Source organism: Pteronotus mesoamericanus, unplaced genomic scaffold (genome assembly GCF_021234165.1).
Source record: "Pteronotus mesoamericanus isolate MK-2021 breed Mesoamerican mustached bat unplaced genomic scaffold, CSHL_Meso_final scaffold_85, whole genome shotgun sequence".
NCBI classification, from domain to species: domain Eukaryota; kingdom Metazoa; phylum Chordata; class Mammalia; order Chiroptera; family Mormoopidae; genus Pteronotus; species Pteronotus mesoamericanus.
Window position 1 is genome coordinate 9973485 of NW_026555329.1, and position 21171 is coordinate 9994655.

General features: G+C 38.6%; 1 protein-coding gene and 1 long non-coding RNA gene across 3 annotated transcripts in view; one reads left to right on the top strand and one right to left on the bottom strand.

The window, feature by feature from the left end:
• Nucleotides 1–16342, top strand: part of ANKMY2 (ankyrin repeat and MYND domain containing 2) — a 32091-nt gene extending 15749 nt beyond the window's left edge. For both annotated transcript variants that reach the window (XM_054564668.1, XM_054564670.1), the window contains exons 5-10: nt 2314–2474; nt 6795–7009; nt 7787–7922; nt 11767–11895; nt 13656–13782; nt 15195–16342. In XM_054564668.1, the coding sequence (XP_054420643.1) occupies nt 2314–2474; nt 6795–7009; nt 7787–7922; nt 11767–11895; nt 13656–13782; nt 15195–15379 (953 nt within the window). In that variant the 3' untranslated portion in view covers nt 15380–16342. The remainder of the gene's footprint in view (nt 1–2313; nt 2475–6794; nt 7010–7786; nt 7923–11766; nt 11896–13655; nt 13783–15194) is intronic.
• On the bottom strand, nt 8365–19905 carry LOC129063545 (uncharacterized). Its single transcript, XR_008528345.1, has 3 exons — nt 19745–19905; nt 11799–11849; nt 8365–8453 (listed from the first exon to the last, which is right to left on the bottom strand). It is a non-coding gene; the product is annotated as an uncharacterized LOC129063545 (long non-coding RNA).
• Between the last annotated feature and the right edge of the window lie 1266 nt (nt 19906–21171).

Sequence of the window (21171 nt, forward strand, 5' to 3'; positions counted from 1 at the left end):
CCTGGGTTTTATAGCTATTCAGTTTTATTTTCTATTTGAATTAGCTCCAGGCTTCAAAGTAACAAGAAATAATAATAGTGATAATTGGCATGCATTATCTTTTTAATGGAAATATTTTTAGCTTTCCACTTATTATGATACTGTTCTTGGTTTTATCATTGTATAATCCAGTCTTTGTCTTAATTTAGAGTTCTGTTTTTTTTGATATTATATCCATTACTGATTTCTGTTTTCAGCATTTTGTCAGTAATATCTTTGCCCTTTGCTCTCAGTTTTAATCATTTCATTTTTGTAGTGTAACTACTTTATACCTATATATTTATAAACATATAGGTGGGTTTTGTTTTATAACCCAAAAGATATTCTCTCTTTTAAAAGGTATTCATTCAGCTTTTGCCCATTCCACATAATTACCAGTAGACTTGATTGCACTCCTTCTCTTTTACTTCAGTTTTTTACTCTTTATTTTACTTGGTGGGTGGGTGGGTGGGTGGGTGGGTGGGTGTGTGTGTGTGTGTGTGTGTGTGTTTGTTTCCTCAATGTGATTGGCCTGGTCATGTTCGGGTACATTTTATTTCTCCTTTTATTAACTTGAACAATCAAGAATGTTTTCCCATTCCACCAGTGCTTACTTTCCTATTCACAATACTCCCAATTAAAACCACAGTTCTCAGTTATCATCTAAAAACAAGAACAAAACCATACCTTGTGCCCCAACCCGAAAGCCCTGCATTTGCCCAGTTAGCGCCCCCAGCGAGAGGAAAACCTTCTAACTCATTGATTTCTTCACATCCTCTGTTTTGGATTTTTAGGCAACAGGCTTTTCTTTCCTCCTCCGTCACTACCGCTAGCTGTGGACTCTGTGGAGAGAGTTTAGCGTATTTAGTAACAATATGTTATTCGGTGTACCTCATGATGTATTCTCTTTCAGGAATTCTCATGGTCAATAGTGTAGTTCCTTGTCATGCCGCCTCCATGGGTCCCATTACCTCTGTGCCCAAGGGCTGCTGTTCTCCATTGCTTCCTCTTTTCCCTCGCTCCATCTTGAGATCTCTGTTCTCATTTAGATTTTAGTGACAGGACCTTCTCAGATGGTATGTAGGTTGTATATTGTTAGAAACTCATCATAACCAAAACTGTCTTTCTCTCGGGAGAATGTGAGTCATATCTTGGCTCGTTTCATGGTTTATGTATCATTGTTTTTTTTTTGCAGTCACATGTAGGAGTTACTCCACAGTTTTCCTCACCCTGGTTTTGCAAATAGAATTTGATGTTATTTTTCTTTATAAATTTTTCAATTCCCATTGTGGAAGCCTGTTTCAACTTCAGTTTATCCAGGAAAGTAAAGAAAAAACATTTTCTAGGCCCTGTCTAGTTCTGTATGTGTTCTCATTAATCTTACCCAGGTCTGACTGACTCAGGCAGACCATTCGATGTACAAGATTCAAGTCCAGGTGATAGCAATACTGGAGCAAAATGCCACACTGGTTCTCCCCGCTCCCAACATTTATTTTCTACATTTAATAGTATTGCTTTATTAGTATGTATTCAGAATTTCTAAGTTAAAAACCAATAAATCTAATAGTTTTGATTATATAAACTTAAATATAAATTAAGTAAAAATTTGTATTTATAATGATAAACTTTAAATATATATATCTCAATATAAATTATTTTTAGGAGCTCTTTTACACCTTTCTTTTAGAACCATTTTTATCACTAGATATGGCTTAGAGAAGTTTCATAGGGATCCACGAGAAGCCATAATGTGGATTCCAGGCTTATGGGAGCAGAAGCTTTTCTCAAATTCCATGGGAGTGGAGATTAGTTTACTAATATGAATACTAAATATAATGATGAAAAAAAGTTCTATAGAATTGAAATTCTGTATAAAGAAAGCCAGCTGTGATTAAAGAATAATGACCATCATTTATATAGGGGTGGAAGAAGAAACACTTAAATTATAAGCAACCTTTGTAAAATATTTAGGGTAAAAAAATTGTAAGTTGTACAATACTTTTTTTTTTTGTAATCCACATAGTCTTCATACATATTAGAATTCTGCATCTTTAAGAAGAGATTATTTCTGGACTTCACAAAGCATGCTATAAATGTTCCCCAAAACCTTTACCTCTCTTCCTCTTCTACTCTGCTTTCTTGAAAATGAAAACTGTTGATGCATGTTTACTTCACAGGAAAACAGCAACATAATCAGAGCAACATAATCAATTTTTTGAAAAAAAATGGAAAATATCTTATTGTGAATAACAAAATAACCGATTTCCTGGGTTTTGTTTTGTTTTTTGCTAAAAGGTCAACATGATTGTGTAACTGTAATCAACAATTTCTTTCCTCGAGAGAGACTGGATTATTACACTAAACCCCAGGGACTGGATAAAGAGCCGAAACTGCCCCCAAAGTTGGCGGGCCCACTGCACAAAATTATCACTACAACAAATCTTCACCCTGTTAAGGTAGTATAGTGTTTTAATGGCATTTGCTTTTTATTTAAATATTGCTTCAGAGTCTAAACTGCTCTTACTATATAGGGTTATAACTGTCTTGGTTGGGTTCTGTAAGTGCAGAGCTTGCAGTGAGCGCTCTTAATTCAGGTGATACAGTGAAGGAGTGCTCGCATTGGAAACCTGGAACAGAGACGGGACACAGACTAGAGAGGAGGAAAAGCTAGGCCAAGAGGAGGGTTCAGCTGCAGCCTCACCTCCATGGGATTTCACAGGGAGACCTGCCCTGTTGGTGGCCCCAGGGAGGCAAGGGAGCCAGGCTTCATTTTTAAATGTAAATAGCTATTTGAGGACCTTAAACAATACAGTTTTTCCAGGAATTAGTCAAATCACACAGATTTTTAAACTTTGTAGAGTAACCCAGAAGTTCAGACGGCTTAACTGGGAAACTTTAAGAGCTCTTCTGAACTATTTTCACAGCTATTTAGTTCATATTTTATATGCAGCCTTTTTGTTTGTAAAATAAATTTTAATCAGGCCAAGTGACTATAATGTCTTTAATGAGTAATTACAGAAAACTATGTGTACTACAATAATGCTGTCCTTTATCAGATCTCAATGTCTGTTCTAGTATTCATTCATAATGTATAGATTTGATAGTAATTCAGAGCTGTTTGGTGAGCAGGAAAGTAAGTTGGATCAAAAATTGAGAGTTTTCCTTTAAAACAAGGTGTTACTATAATGTAGCGAAATAGAGTTCCTTAGAAGGCTATTAGAAAAAAGAATCTGTGGAGTATACTGAACACCATTAAAGTAAGTGGACAATTCTCATAAACTCCTTTGACAGTGCACACTCATTTGAAAACATAAAGTTGTAAATTGTATGTAATCTTACTACTTTATAGATGCATTCCTTTCCATAGTCTTTGAAGCTCAAAAAAAATCCAAACAATGAACAAAAAATCACTGCATTTTGCCATGTATAGTGCATACTTTTTTGCCCAAATATTTGAGAGAAAAATAAGGACATGCCTTATACATGGGTAGTAGTAATTCTGTATCTATATGTTTTTAATTCTTTAATTTATGCTTATGAGTTAAAAGTGTAACTATAGAAAGCAGTAATGATATCTGCAAAATAATAACCTGGAATACGATAATCAGTTTTGTTTCTAAATATAAATAAGTAAAAAATTGAATTAAAAAGTTAAGTCTTCTTTCTAAAAGTTTGAGCCAAAAATGCAGGTATACGTTGTACACAGGAGTGCATTATACACAGCAAAATACCGGACCTGCCATGTGGCCCTTCACCCAAATTAATTTTCTGGGCTATCAAGAGAGATAGATGAAAAACTAGCAGATCTTTCCCATAAGACAGATGAGCCTATGCTGTTTTTATTTTTCAAAACTCCAGTGTTTCACTTAACATTCCAAAAAAAACCGCTAGAGGCAAACTTGTGATCCTAAGCAGGCAGGAAATTCAGCTGTGAATCACATGTTTGTATTTCTAGTGGAGATTATATGGGGCTTAGAATTTAACCTTTAGAAAATATTGAGCCTCTTCTGTATCAGTGATTCTTGTCCACCCAGCACAGAGGGAAAAACAGGACCGCTATAAATAGCAGTAACCGCACCTCCATGGCACTGTTGCTTAGGAGGGGGTGGGCAGGGGTGAGAAGTCAGGGCTTTTCCTAGGGATACAGTATTTCTCAGCGCAGAGTGTGTGTGTGGTTTTACAAAGCCCTCGTTGTTACCCGTGTAGCCAGAGCACTACTGGATATTCTGGTTTAGATTGATTTGAAGATGTTCCCTGCATTTTTCTGATTCACTGTCTTTTATATCTGTGTTTCTACCCCTTGAGATTGCAATAATCTCAATTATTGCAGTATTTGAGTCTGTAGAGTAATTTTTGAGGTTTGCATGGAACCTAGTTTCTCAGGATTAAATGTCTAACAATTATGGTACCTTCAATTATTTTGAGTAAATCACATTAAGGGCATGTTTATACAGGCAATACATTATAAAGGCATATAAACTGAAATAGCCTACATTATAGTTTTTAGAGCACTTGGCCTCACAAGAGCTGCTATTCTACAGTTATAGTAACTTTCTTTAGGAACAGCCCTTCATTTTTGTGGGCATAAATGGTCTATTCACTTGAAAACCTTTCTTTTATTCACACTTCGGTTAAAAGCTGCCCAGTAGCTTTTGTGGTGGACCATTTTCATTACTTTACCCCTTTTCAAGCTGGCATTGGTCTTCATAGGGAGCATTATGAAAAATGTAGTTAACAGCCATTCTATACAGCTGAAGACGTTTAAAAATGCACACAGGAGTCCTCCTCAATACACAATTCATCTTTTCCTGCAGTGCACCTGACACAGCTACATTTGAGTCGAGGTTAAGTGGCTGCTATAGCAATAAGAATGTTTGTTTTAAACAGGGACTTGGGGAATTGTGCTGCTGCCCAGAATACAGAGGTTAGAAAGGAGAAAACCACATTCATACTCACACTCACACACACACGATGACAGAGGGCCTCCAAGTGGTCAGGAGGCAGATGTACCGGAACGATCCTATTTTTAATTGTTTACATGATTTTTAAGCCAAGCATTGTTGATTTAGTAATTAAAAAAAAATAAAAAGAATCCAAAATGCCACAGTGTAAATATATTCTAAGGTAGCTGTTCTCTGGGAGATGAGATGTATCTGGCTTTTATATCTACAGGAATATATTTATTTCTCCTCAATAATTAATAATGATTTTCTTTATATTATATTACTTTATAATGTTGCAGAGATTAAAGGAAGGAAAGTAGGTCAAGTATTATAATTTTGTGTGCAGCTATGTAAATGTTTTTGTAAGCTCATGGTATAGCTGTGTTGATGTAACATTTCGTTTTGTATGTATTTTTATATATTATAAAAGAAATAGAGCCTAATGTGTTAACAAAAAGTCATTAATCTGAGTTCTACTTGAGATTTTTTTGAAGATGTTAAACTTAAAAGTTTAAGATCCTATGCTTTGATTATAAATGCTGTATACAAAAATACTGAACAAACAGCTTCAAGTGATTATAATTAACTGCAGAAATATAAATGGCCTATTAATGAGTCTTCACTACCACGATTAATTTTTGATATGTTATGGAAGGGAAAGTTGTCAACAAATTTACCTCCGGTGATTCTGATTATACTTAGTTTATGAAGTCTATTTATTATTGAGTGTCATATTTTAAGTAAAAGACAAGATTATATATCAACCTAGTAGTGTCAAAAATAAGTAAAACTCATATTTTAACTTCACAAGAACACTTAGTCTATATAAAACTTCCAAGTAGGAGACTAGGTCTGTGTTTTTCTTAAATTAACACATTTTCTTTTTTTTATGTCTAAAGAAAAGGATCTAATTCACGCACTCTGCTACCTGGGGTGCCCCAACATTTACATTACCAAGGATAAGTGTTTAGCTGTAACATGGATAACAAACACTGGCTTTCTGCTCTGTGCATACAGTCATGTCTAGGTTACATACATGTTTACATTACTGTTATGTCATGGGATTTTAATAGCTGCCCTGTGCAGACCTACTGTAGGTAATCTACCCTATAACAAAGCCAGTAAAAAAAAAAAAACCACACACACACACACACATACCCCACCCCCACCCACCCACTAGCTAAATTTGTACATATATGGAAAGTTTAGGACTCATAATGCTTCACATTTAATAGTCTAATATTCTTCCCTTTAAAGCTATTTTTGCTTTCCTCTTTGATCTATTTTCATTACTCTGGATGATTAGAACATATTAGGAAAATTTCCACAGAGAAATGTAGTTAATCAGAAAGTAATACACCTTTTATTTTTAGACTTATTTCTATAAAAATCTCATTTCCTTATAATTAATAAGAATTAATGAGAGTTGTAGTTCTTCTAGCCATGAAATTCTAAAGCTCAGTAATGTTAAAATAGTGATTGCTCGTTGATTTGATTCACTATATAAAGGGTATGCAAATATGCCATCTTTATCTTGAGTAAAAGCACTTCTAATGGAGGTACTAAAACCATGACTCTGAGTAGCCAACTAATACCCTGGTTTAGCTAGATGGCAGATCACATGCTAACTCTGACATATAGAGTTCCCAGAGATTCCACAGTATCAGGGTCCCTTTGTATTTTTTTATAACTTTGGTCAAGGCCATTTGCATTCTAATTTGAATTAACATAGTAATATTTGGTAATCTTTTGAAATCAACTAAAACTGACTACCTAATTTTTACATGGAAAAGTCCCTCATGGAATTCCTAAGCTCACTAGAATTTCTTCTAGATCGTGATGCTTATAAATGAGAATCCTCTGCTGGCAGAAGAGGCAGCTCTGAATAAATGCTACAAGGTGATGGATTTGATTTGTGAGAAATGTATGAAGCAAAGAGACATGAATGAAGTATTAGCCGTGAAAATGCATTACATCAGCTGTATCTTTCAGAAATGTATTAGCTTCCTAAAGGATGGAGAGAATAAACTGGACACTCTGATCAAAAGGTACTGTTTTTACCATGTCATGTATAAAATACACTCAAATGGGTAATATTTCATTAGATGAAGCTTCGTTATAGATTAAAAATTTAAGCATTTTAGCAGCTGTTGTGACAGTTGGGATCACATTTAGTCTGTAAGAAATAGGGACAATTTTATACTTAGACTGTAGACTGATTATTTTGTTCTCTACCCTTTGTAATGTTTTTGTTAGCCCAAGTGACAGGTGAGGAGTCAGGTTTGGAGAGGTGAAGCGCGATGCATAAGCTCAAACAGCTAGAGAGTGGCCCACGGCCAAGTGTGAGGACAGGAATGCCACGCTACAGGTGGCTGTTCTAGATTCATAATGGCACTCAGCATGTCTCCATTGCTGTACCTGGGACAGCTGTGTATTTATTACCTTTGTTGTCTAACCATCAGGGATCAAATTCTCATACAGTTTTATGGAGAAAAGTTAACTAAGTTGGAAGGGTGTGACTTGATGTGAATTGTCATTCATTGTACAAATAACCGACGTGGTAATAATTAACTAGCTAATCTGATAATAGATTAGTGTGTTTCATGGCAGGGGTCACTTTTATAACTACCTCTCCGGGCCCTAAACCTGATAATGCCTCACATAACATGGGCGGAGAACAGCAGTTTGAATTGAGCCTAATCATCATGATTTGAAGAGACAATGAAACTCTTAAATACCCAAGAAACTACTAAAAGTTCATGGGTTCACAGGGAGGAAATACGTAGTGATTCAATTCCACTTGTGTTTTAAAAACTGCCTTGCAGCCTGCTGAAAGGCCGGCCCTCTGACGGCTTTCCCGTGTGCCAAGAGAAGCTCATCAGAGAGAGCATCAGGAAGTTTCCCTACTGCGAAGCCACCCTCCTGCAGCAGCTGGTGCGCAGCATCGCTCCCGTGGAAATTGTAAGCTCTCAGTAGCTCAGTGACCGCTGGTGGGGAGACCTGGTTAGCAGACTGAGTGCAGTTAAAGGCACGTTCTCTTTAGTACTAACTAATTATTTAGGGAAGGGATTAATTATTATTTTAGAAAAATTTCAGGAACAAATGCGGAGTTAGGTCTGCCTGTTAACCCTGTTTCTGTTTGTCCATTCCCCTCCTTTCCTTCCATTTATGTAGCTTGTGGTTTAAGAAACAATGTTTCCCTATGTCGGAATGTCGATGGTTCCAGTGAAAACTGGCACTTTTAAATACCTGTGTGAACCTGTGAAGGCGGGAACACATCTGCTATGGAATACAGATGCACACGTGTTCACGTGTAGCTTGTGAAAAACCTAGATGCAGACAGGTCCTGGTCTCCTAGGTGGCTGGGTTTTGGGCAGCGGAGATGTGAAGGGAGGAGTCGAGGCTCACCGTATGTCCCGATGAACAGTCTCAAAGTGCCTTCCAGCTTCTTAGGCTCTACCTCACTGCCTCTGGCTTTATGCATTTTCCATTCTTAAAAGGAAAAAAAAAATCTGCTTATACTTTGCAGCCGTGGGAAGTAAATTTTAACTTTATTTTCTGTTCTTTAAATTGCTTATTGCCCTTTTGTCCTGTATATTGAAGCAGCATTTCATAAAACACTCCCTGCCTTCACTATTTTGAATAGTTTTCTGTTCGCCTTCTCTGTAGAAGTTATGCTTTTGTAAATAGCAGTCAAATCCTTTATCAGCCTTCGTCTATAAGGCTCGAAATCGATCCTGACACTAATCCTGCCCATGGCTTCCTCCCTTCCTCTGGCAGTGTTGGCTTTTCTCTGCCATCCCTAGGGTGTTGTATCCCACTGTGTGAAAATCAGCAGTAGATGTGGGCTCCAGGTGCTTCTCTGTACATTAACACATCACCTGTTCAGAACCATGAACTACGAAAGACCTGAGCAGACAAGATGATCTCACCAAGTTCCTCCATTGATTTATGCATGAGAACTCTCCATGCTTTCCCACAGAGATGTGTTACCCCTTTTAATATACTTGGCTACTTAGTGTTTAAGCTTTTGGAAGATTAGTTAGCAAATTGTAAGGCTGGTTTATTAATTATGAATGTGTTTTGGCTGTACATGTCGAAGTCCAGCCAACCATGAATTAGATAAATAAGGGTTTATTTATTTACTTATACTCAGAAGCTCCCAAATAAGCAGACCAGATCTGGCACAGTGGCTCAAAAATAGATAGATTGGGGACCCCACATTCTCCCACTCAATACTCTCTTGCCGTGTAGACTCTCCTCCTCAGGCTTATGGCCTCATGGCGACAAGGCACCTGCTGCACTTCCTCCGAGCTCACACTGCTACCCGAGGCGGGCGGAGAGGGAAAGGGTCTACAGCTGGGAAACCTGAGCTGTCCCAGAAGCCCACTGCCTGTGCTGCATGACCGCTCTTAGCTGCACAGGCATCTGGGCAAGTGAGTGTTTTTGACTGGTTTTAACACTACTGTTCTGAACAAAATTATGCTTCTATTAGTAAGGATGTAGGGGAAACGGCTATCAAAGAACCAGCTAGCAAAGGCTGCTATGGGGTATTTCCAGCATTAACAAGCAGTAGTTGACATTCTGTAGTCAAGGGGAAAACAGAAGAACTAAAAATAGCAGCCCAGAGTCCTTTTTAAAAAGTTAAAGCAGGTCGGTGTAGAGGTCAGAAATTCATCATTTTAGCCCTTTATCATAGAATAATGTAGTTGGAGTTTATGGAGTATAACGATTCTTCATCCTAGTGATCTGAGTCATTGAGAAGAGCTTTATTAACAAAGATAAAGTAGGATTTAAGGCATTTTAGAAGAATTTCTCTTTAAAAATTTTTGTTCTTTCAGAGTCACATACTCTGTTCTCTGGAAAACTCTATTTGGAATGCCTGTGGCCGCTGTTTACTTTCCGATGGGTTTTGTGATACCGCAAGCTGATAAGCCTTGAAGCAGTGCTAACCTTTTCCCAGCACAAGGGGGTTCTCTGGCTGGCTCCCACGAGGACCACTGCGGGCCCCGTCTCACAGTGCTGGTGCCAGGGCCTGCTGCAGAGGGTATTTTTTTTTTTTTTAATTTTTTTATTAAAAATTTTTTTTTTTAATCCTCACCTGAGGATATTTATTGATTTTTCTTTTTTTTTTTAGAGAGAGAGAAAAAAGGAGAGAGTGAGAGTCAGAGAGAGACATGTCAATGTGAGAGAGAAACATCAATCTGTTGCCTCTCATATGCACCCAACTGGGGATCAAACCGGCAACCTAGGTATCTGCCCTGACCGGGGATCAAACCCACAACCTTTTGGTGTATAGGTCAGTGCTCCAACCAGCTGAGCCACCTGGCCAGAGCTGCTGCAGAGGTTTTGATTCCCCCGTGTAGTGCGGAATTCTGGCTTCTGTCACAAAGTTCAGCAGGAAGTGTGGGGCATGGATACACTTTAGAAATCTTGCTTCAACCTTATAACAGATTATACTGTTAAAGCTGTTTTGCTTTATCAATTCACAGTGCATATTTTAACTTGTGGAAGGCTAGGTAATGTCTCTGATTTTATAGGATACAGTGAATACAGTGTCTTGTTTGATTTTAGGCTGAATGTCTTCCATGGGCGGAGCTTTAGTACCTAAAGGGATTCTTATTTAGTAAAGTAGGTGACAGGATTTTATATAGCAAGAAAGAGTTCTCATCATCCAGTAGGGACAAGAAGATTCCATGTGGCTACCTAGCTGTGTCATCAATTTTCTTTCTGAAGCAATAGTTCATATTAACAGCTGTGCTTCCAGCAAAATAGCCTTTAGTATTATCTTTGGCTACATCTGTGAGAATGTTAATGTATTCTGACTCCCACAAAAGTCCCATTTTGTGGGGGGGATTTTGAATATGTCTCAGTCACTTTTGTGAAAAAATACTTGAACATTAAAGTGTAATTGTTAGGAATCTGTTGAATGTATGGTAATCTCTTGATTTGTGGACCAGATAATCGTCTTATCCAGCACTCTACTTTTGAGGCCAAAAAAATAAAAATTTATATAGATTAATAAGTATTTAGTGTAACATTAAGTACTGGTAATTCTCAAACTTTTAGTATGTTTCAGAGTTATCTGTAACACAACAGGTACATGGACCACCACATCCTTAGAGATTCAAACTTAGAAGGTATGGGATGATGGATTGATCTGAATTTTAAACAAGCTCTCTGATGCACACATCATGTGAGCACACTGCTTCATTCCTGCTAAAATATAGTGACTTGAATATCCAGTATCTGAGGTTTCATTTCACCAATTCTTTTTTCACCATTATACTATCTTTATTCCAAAAGAGAATTCTTAGCACTTTAATATAAAGGGAAACCCAGTCATTATATTTGTTTTCTGGAGGAGCATAACAATTTCAAAATAAGTGCTACTTTTAAAACACTTCTTAAATCATTTGAATATTTTGTTTGAATATCTTGAGCATACAGAACAGTAGAAAGCAATGTTCTAATAAGAAAATCGCACTCAGAGTTCCTTGTTCTGTATCAGAAATCTGTGGGGCTTATGGGATAATCCTAATTGAAAAATACTTCTATTCTAGAAGAAGGCCAACCCTTTATCTTTGAATATTTGGAGCCACGACTTACCTCTCGTATACTTTGTGTAGAAAAATACTCAAAATGCTATTTGTCATTTTGTCGTAGATAAAGTCTGTGTAATCTCTAGCCTTAATGATTTTGTCTCTTGTGTGTCTGCTTCTAGACAACATTGTTCATGGAGTGTCATCTGAGTAGAACTTCATGTGATTTTTGAGTGTTTTTTATCTCTTTATGCTCACTGTAGGGTTCTGATCCCACTGCGTTCTCTGTACTTACTCAAGCCATCACTGGTCAGGTGGGTTTTGTGGATGTCGAATTTTGCACCACCTGTGGAGAAAAGGGAGCAAGTAAAAGATGCTCAGTATGCAAAATGGTAAGAATGAAGTTCTTTGAAGTTCATTAACATCTGGTTTAGATTTCATCCAAGTTGATAACTGAGTTTTAATATTCTGTAAATATAATGGTTGACATTAGTTTTTAATAAATTCTAATACATTATATATAAAGTATTGCATCTAATATTGAAAAGTAATTTGGAAGAGAAGTAAGGATAAGTGTAGTTCTGTACCCAACCTTTGGCCAAACGTCCAGGCTGTCCCAACTTTTGTGCTGACCACCCCAAATAAAGAAAGGATGTGAATAAATGAATGAACATGAGAAATAAGAGAAAGATCATACATAGGGGGCGGAGACTAGTGCAGAAATGAGAACCTAGGACAGGACAATTTATAAATATACAATCTTAAACACTCTGACACTGACTTTACAGTCTCTTCATCAACTCTTTCTTGAAGCGTTGTAACTGCTTCTGACTGTCACAGGCTTTAAGCTCTCTGGACTATACCACCTACTTCTGCCAGAATTATCTTCACAAAGATAACTCTTTACAATAGCATTTGCCTGTTGTTTTTCTTACATTCAGATATTGCACATATGCATGTGTCTGGACATTTGCTTTACTCTACAGATAGTTAATTTCTTCTTGTTTTTAAGGTTGTCGTTCTTCAGCATATTCTTCTGTGACCCATCCCATTTTGCTCTAACCTACTTCTCCAGTTTTATCTCCTTTAATTACTTACTTCTCTGAGTCTCAGTTTCTTTACATGTGAAACGGGGCTAGAGCTGTAAGGATTAAAAGAGACCACCTGCACAGGTTAAGTATTGCTGAATATAAAAACACTCCAAAAGTCAGTATTTAAATCATCATTATTTTCCCATGTCTGTGGCTGAGCCAGGGCACTTTGGTCTCCAGGTGTCAGGTCTCCCGGTGTCTCTCATGCTCCTCGGACCAGCAGGCCTGGCCGAGCATGTTCTCATGGCGATGGCAGAAGCGTGAGTCCACTATTAGGAACACATATGAGACCTCTTCAGGTCTAGCCTTGAAACTGCCATGTTATATCTCATTCCTTTGGCCAAAACAAGCCACATGGCCAAATTTAAAGCCAGTTTTCCTCCCCTTTAGTAAAAAGACCTCTTTACAATCCCATGGAAAGGTGTATGAATGCAGGGAAGAATAAGAATTGGGCCCATAATACAATCTCTACAGCACCATTAATGTGTAAGGGGCTACCATAAATGCTTGGCATATAATCTCACAGAAGTCTGGTCTTCATTTACACAGAACTTTTTGCTGTCCTTGAACCTGTCATTCACGTCCCCTTTCCTGCATTTTTGTACAAGATACTCCCTGCACTTGGAATGCTTTTCCAGTTTTGTGCCCACTGACTCCTCCAGCGAGAGTGGGTCACTGCTTCCTGTGTGTTCCCGTCGCTGTTACGTCCCACACCAGGACACGTGTTTGACTCCCTGTGTGCTGCCCCATCCTCTCTTTCTCAGCCCCAGCTTCCTCTGGGACAGCAGTTGGCACTGTATCAATCCTGGCACATAGTAGGTTCTTAGATAAATCATTTGTTCAGAGTTTTTGGTAGACCATTGTTATATATCCATTATTTTTATAAAGTGCAAGTCTAAAAATTACAATTATAAATTAATACACATACACACGTCATGGTTTCAGAATAAAGTATAGAAAGGTTAACATTTTGATGGCATAGTTCTTGATCTAATGTCATACTTTGAAAAATCCTGTAATCACAGCTCTCAAAATGAAAATAAACCTACTGTTGCTTTCAGGTAATATATTGCGATCAAGCCTGCCAGAAGACACACTGGTTTGCACATAAGAAAATCTGTAAGAACCTCAAGGACATTTATGAGAAACAATTGGAAGCTGCGAAAGAAAAGAGTGAAGAGGAGAAGAGTATGTATATAAAAACCAAGCTGGTACTGCTTCGTAGTGGGGAGAGGAGTGATGGCTGACACTAACACAGGCCCCAGAAATGGAGTCTTCTCTGGGGACTGACGAAGCCTGGGGGTGACTGACATAAGGATCACACTTCTGTGTGATCTCAGATATGGCCCTAGTCAGCCTGGCTGTTGCTGGAAAACAAAAGACAAAGTTGTGGTTTTATTTCACATCCAGCTTTCTGACTGCCCTAGGACTGTGGGACTCTTACAGAGTATTTACTTATATTCTGCTTACAGAGGATTTTGAGGTCTTTGAATAAGGGAATAATTAAATTTCCCCTAATGGCTACCCAAAGATTTTGAGGTTGTGTAGCTTTTAAATTTCTTAACTAAAACAGTACAGGTGAAATTGGAGCAGATTTATGAATTCCAGCTAAATTGCAGATCTAATAATGCACAGATTATATTTCTGCAAGTGTCAGAGCAGTGAATTCTGTAGCATTTTCCCTCTCCCTTCCTCATAAAGTATATGATGACTCATTTTGGTCCAACAGTGAGCTACTTCAGCAGTGATTTGCATGTTTGGCGGCGGGGGGGGGGGGCGCGGGGATGCCGCGCTGCAGAGTTCATATCATACATTCTGCGAAGTGCTTGTAGTTAGAAAAAGTTGCCCAGATGACTTTGATACTAAGCACTTACGTTTTCACCCCTCTAGGGACCATGTCTCTTTCACCACTTGGTCGAGAAACGCTGTTAGTGGGATTGGATAATTTGTACAAAATCAAACCTAATTTGTATAAGTAAACTGTTCAGAGAATAGGTCAGGCTTTCTGGCAGCCATGTTTTCTCCTGTTTTCTGGACAAAACTTTTATCTTGTGTGTTGAGGGCAGCAAATAACAGCTGGTCATGTTCTATACAAGTCATGTGAAAGAAAACAGGATTGGCGGTAGAGTGGGAACTCCTGTTTGCTCAACATCAGCATATGCCAAACACTATTCTAAGTGTTACAAACACCTTTATCTGCCACAGGTGTAGAATAAATTTTATTATCTCCCACGTTGCAGGTAAGGAATCAACTCTGTACAGACAGTTAACCCACGGACATGAAGCTAGTGCATGGTAAAGCTATATTGAACACGAACTGTGTCAGATCCCAGACAACAGTCCTGACCTCAAGGCCTGGCTTTGGAGCCAGAGGCCTGAGTGCAAATGCCAATTTTGGTGCTTTACCATCTGTGAAACTTTGAGCAAGTTCACAAACCCCTCTTTTCTCAGATTGTAAAACAATGATAATAGAGATAATTTACTTTTCCAACAACTCTTGTGGTTGTTACAAAGATGAAATAATAATGGAAAGCACTTAGAAGAGTGTCTGGCACATGATAAAAACAAAATGGCTTTTTTTTTTTCCTTTATATCATCAGACGTCAAGCTCGATGTCAATTCTAATTGTGTTAATGAAGAGCAACCAGAGGCTGAAACAGCCGTCTCCGAGGAGGATCACGACCCGAGGGAGTCTGCGGAAGGGGAGAAGGAATCTCTGCAGTGCGATGCTGGGTTGGAGTGCTCACAGGGTACTACTGCAGGCCCACTGGCCTCGGAGGAGTAAAAGCCAGAGCACGTGCCAGCGTGGACGGTCCTCGCCCTGACAGTGGCCGGAAAACACGTGACTATGTCTGCATTGCCTTGTGACGCCCGCATGGCACCGTGGCAGGACTTCGTAGAAGAGATGCTTTCCAGCAAAGCCGTGTCTACCATACCCTGATTTCCACTGACTTCTCTTCTATAATTGGACAGATATTACTACGGGAAAAAATTATTTTTCAAAAAACAGGAGAAACATTTCTATTTACTTTCTGAGGCCAACTTTCCAGCAATTGTTTTCAAAGGGAAAAAAAAATTCCCCTTAGAAAAGTAATATGGGCTCTAGGGAACAAAGGGACAAGTATAACAGGTGTAGGAAAGAGGAGATTTTCAAGAAAGAAAAATGTTATAGCTACAGAGATGGGTAGTTAAAAAAATAACTTATGTGTGAATAAAATGCATATAAATAGCATTTACAATAGTGAAGTTCTACTTACTAGGATGTAACGAAGTGAAGAAAGGTTATGTGTTTAAGGATCTTTGCCATAGCTCAGCTAATTATAATTTTGTATAGAAATGATCTCAAACAATCTAAACTTTATGTACTTCCTGCAGTGATGTTTTATCTACATTCAGTATTCGTACCTTCAGAAATACCAAATCCTCCAGAAGGAACTAGGCATTGCCAGAGTTATCTCAGCATGTGCATTAAAAGAAACGTGTCATGACATTTTTGATTAAATATGTCTAAGCATACTGTTTCCACAATCATTGTACAACTAATTCATGTGCCATATTCCGCTTGAAAGGCTGACTTTTATCTTTCTATATGATTTTCATGGGATCCTTCCTGTTCAGAAACTGATTTATAACAGTCATTTGTAGAATGTTCTGGCATCAGTTTTTAGAGCGTGCAGTATTAAACAGTGTATGATAGATAGCTGAAGATAGTGCTGTGTTTCATAGTTTGTGTTGATTGTAAAATAAATTGTACCTATTAATATAACCAACTCTCATCTTGTTTCATACCTTATTGCTGTCAGGGGTGGTAAATATAAGAAAACTTAGGAAACTTGGCAAATATTTGAGAACAAAGTAATTAATATTTACAATCGCAAATCAAAATAACTAGAATTCTCACCTCACTAATCAATTATTCTATCTCGCTGATTCTCTTTTTCCTGAAAAGGAGAGAAAAATTACTTTTCACGCAGTCCCAAACACATACATATGAACACCCCATACCTGCCGCTTTAGGAAGACTGCATGTGAATAAATTCGATACCTGTTTAGGAATGCTCAGGCAGGGTTTTATCTGAACCTGTCATTCATGAAAAACCTTCCTTCATTAAGGTATCTCATTTGCACACATATATAAACATCAATTTTTGGGTAGTATACAATACAGTAGTCCTTGCAGACTACCCTTGCCCAGAAATATGTTTTTTACCTGAGTTCCTTGATTTTTAATTGTTGGGGTTTTTTTTTGTATTTGTGTTGATGTTATTCTGTAATATCATGGTCCCTGTCTTTGGATACCATGTACAGTTATTTAAAAAGAAAAAAAAAGGAAATAGGAAATTTAGAGGTAATGTAGAGGTAATTTTCCCCTTCATTGTGGCAATGTAGAGGTAATTTTCCCCTGCATTGAAATAAATGTTGATATGAATCACAACTCTAACACAGCTGTAAGCGACATAAATAGGAACTTTTACATCGGACAAAGAGGACTTCAAAGATAAACTGACAATATCAAAATTTTCCATGAATGTATTTCAGGAAAGGGGTGGTCAAAAAAGGATGTATAAGAGAAAATGAGGTTGGTTCTGGGTATAATTCCTTCTTTTGTCACAAGTAACCTAAAATAGATGTTACCATTACAACACCATCAAAACTGGTGGTCATCCAGTTATTTTTTTTACTACGTTGAATTATTTTCAGTATGGTATTAAGAAACTTCTTGAAAGTAGGACCTAAAGGGTTAGCATAGTCATACTATTCTAATACATCTTGTACTATTAAGGCATCATTGCATAGATAAAAAAATAAGATCTTCATTTAGTAAAATGCAAATTTCTTCTAATAATTACTTCAGTAGCTAGGAGATTTTTCCCCCCATAACTTAGCTCTAGCATAATTTCTATATCCTTTAAGGACAAAATTCTAGTTTATAAATAGATGGAGGCATCTTTTTAAATGGTGAGCGCTTGTCTAGAGTAATTCAGGGAGGTGCATAATTGGCAAATTCAGGGCAATGTTGCCAGCTAATTCGTAAATTCATAAAACTACTTAATCACAGGACAATTCCAAATGGGTAAGATTTAAATGTGAAAAAAATTATCATTCCTAGAAGAAAACATTAGAACTGTTGGTTGGCAAGATGGTAACAGCCCAAAAGCCACAGAAGAAAACATTCAGCTACATTTAAAAAAAATCTGAACACTTCCGCAAAGATGGGGTAGATGTATTTCTCTCACTAAGTAAAACTAGAAACCCTGACATGTAAAACAAAGAGGCAGACCTGCTGGAGACCTCCAGGTCTCGCAATGATACTCAGTTTGTTCTCTGGGGTTTCTTTTGCCTCCTATGCCCCAGTCTTGGTGCTGAAGAAGCGGGCAACATCCACACAGCTACAGACAAAAATAAGCCCTGACAAACTCCTGCCGGTCTGCTCTCCTGCCCCGTGGATTTCAGACTCAAGACTGAACCATCAACCCGTGCCTGAATTGCCAACCTGCCCCAGCCCACCCTTTGACAAATTCTGGCCTTGTCAGCCCCCACCATGGCATGAACCAATTTCGTAAAATAAATTGCTTTCTCTATATGCACGTACCTGGTTGGTTCTGTTTCTCTGAAGAACCTGACATAGACCAGGTGTCCTAGTTTGGGCTGCTATCACAAATCACTAGACTAAAGCGGCCTGGCCGTACCGCAAACACGTATTTCTCACAGATGTGCAGGCTGGAGCCCGAGATCTGGGTGCCGGCACCGTCGGGTTCGGGGTGAGTGCCCTCTTCCTGGCTGACAGGGGGTTATCTTGCTGCCCTGTAAGGGCACCGACCCCATGAAACATTCATCAAAGTTTCACCCTCATGACCAATTACCTCCGAAAGACCTTTCCCCCAAGTGCCATCTCATTGGGGATTAGACTGCAACATATAAATTTGGGGAGGTGGGGAGGATACAAACATTCAGTCTATGACAACAGTGATATCCCCTAAGCGGCATAATTGCTCTTGGGATGAGAATAACAGGATTAGCTAAAATACAGTATTAAGCATTTACTTTGACAAAGCCACTTTACCTACCACTTTACATGCAGTGTCTAACTTAATCCTTGGAAGTCCATAAGATAGCCGCAATTATTATTTTAAATAATAGGAAATTAAAGCCTAGAGAAGTTAACTAGTCCGAGTGATGTATTCCAGAGCCCCAGCTTGTAGCCACTACCCTGTAGGACCTTTATGTCACGTTCCTTTTGTTTCCTAGTCATGAAATCTCCAGGTGGATCCTGAAATAAATATGCTTTCACTTAAGCCAGCATAAATGGGTCTCTGTTGTTTAAAACAAATAATTGAAAGCACCCTCTCAATTGTGTCTTCCATTTTGGTAGAGTTTTGGGTTACACAGTAAGGATTATGCCTTCTCTATTTTGTGCTTCTCCCCAAACGGTATTTACTACTGTGTTTTTCAATCTCAGACACTTCGTAGCGCTTCATTATTGAATAAAAATGTTCAGTATTGTGTGTGTTTTAAAGCAAATCTTTTCATAAAATGAAACATTTCCATTAGTTTTCTAAAAGGGAGATTAAGTAAAATTTCCTAGCCATATTTTTGTAATTGGAATACATTTTTGCAATATTTTCAGTCATTGTAGGCTTAAAAAACACCAGACTACACATTCTTTTACTACTCTTTGAGTGATTAACCTGGAGATTACACTATCCCATCCTTATTACAATCGAATTAAAAATCAACACTTTTTATGCAACTTAATGAGATCAGGCAGCTTAAACCTGATCTCATTCCCATCAGTAAACCGAGTGTTGCTATACCCAGTCAACATTATTGTTTGGTGGGTCTGATATACTCAGCTCATGATGAGTAGCTTCAATCAAACTATTACTTGATGGTCAACTGTCAGGCTCTGAGTTCTAGAACGAATGGCAGCATCATGCCAAGAACTAACTGAACAGTGACTAGCTAGTTCTCTGCTGCTGATGGTGTGGCCTTATAAAAAACCGCCGAAGACTGGACTGTGACTCTCAGAGTTTTCCAGAGACTTCACAAGGCAACCTTACCTACAACAAATATTTCTAGCACCACGGATTATGCTGGGTTGCTGTATTGTTTATCTATTACTGTGTAACCAGTTATCCCCAAAACTTACCAGCTTGAAGTATCAATGAGCATTATCTCATACTGCTTCCTCAGGCCAGAAATACAGGAGCAGTTTAACTGGGTGGCTCTGGCTTGGGGTCTCTTAGGAGGGTGCATGAAGCTTTCGGCCAGGGCTGCTGTCATCTGAGGCTTTAGCTGGCTCTGGAGGATGACCTGCGACCCGCGCGGTTGTTGGCAGAAGGCCTCAGCGCCTCCCTGGCTTGGGAAGGAGACTCCGTTGCTCGCCACGCAGACCTCTCCAAGGGACTGCTTACGTGCGCTCACAGCACGGCAGCTGGTGTCCTGCAAAGTTAGCAATCCAGGAGAGACAGCGAGAGAACATTTTGATTCTCTCTGTGACCTCGTCTTGGAAGCCACACAACGTTGCTTTTCCCTTGGTATCAGCCATGTGCCCACATCAGTGCCAAACTCTTTTTCTTTTTCTCCCTCTCAACTATAACCTTCTGCCAGGGACCGTACCTGAATTTCAGACTCTGGCTGTGCCCACCGGGAAAAGTTGATCACAGATTCTCAGGGACAGTTTGCTACTCCCTCCAGGGCTTTCATCTCTTGCCTGTTTTGATTTCAGCCCCACTTCTACAGTAAAGCGTAGGAAAAGTAGGTTTACAGTTTTGAGCACACAAAACAGAGTTTCTTCTTGTATTATTATTTACTAATCATTGTGTTCTTTCCCATATGAAGAGCTATAACCCTGCTGTTGCCCCACCCTGTGTGTCTGTGTAGCAGTTCTAAGCCCCATCAGAGAGGGGGAAATGCCACCCTGCTTTTTATAAGCTTCTGATCTAGCTCTTTAGCTCAGCTGGAGGAAACCAGCAATGTGTTTGCACTACCGTAACTGCCCAGTTCTGTGTCTCGCTACCAAGCTACTGCTGGAAGCTTTTCTGGTTTCTCTTTCCTCTAGCAGTATCCTTTTGGCTAGACTAAGCTCAGACTATTCGTCCACATACAAATGACAAATGACTCCAAAACAATAGACTAGACTAATGAATTGTGGTATAGTCATACAATGGAACACTATACAGCAATGAGAACAGCAGAATTACAGCTGTTAGCGACAACATGGTTGAATTAAATACATATAATTCAACTCCTATGATTCTATTTATATGCCTCTCAAAACAGACATAATTAATGTATGGTTTGGAAATCAGGACTGTGATTACTGCTGCAGTGTGGGTAGTAACAAGTAATAGGATTAGTGACAAGAATGAAGAGACTTTTAGAGTGCTGGTGACACGTCCTATTTCTTGAGAATGCCAGTTACATGAATGTTCATTGTTTGAAAATTTGTTGAGCTGAGCACTTAAAATTTGTGTCTATTTCCATGTATGTTTTATTTCAACAAAAATATAACATAAAATGTGGGAATTATTGCCCTGGCTGGGTGGCTTGGTTGGAGTGTCATCCCGTGTGCTG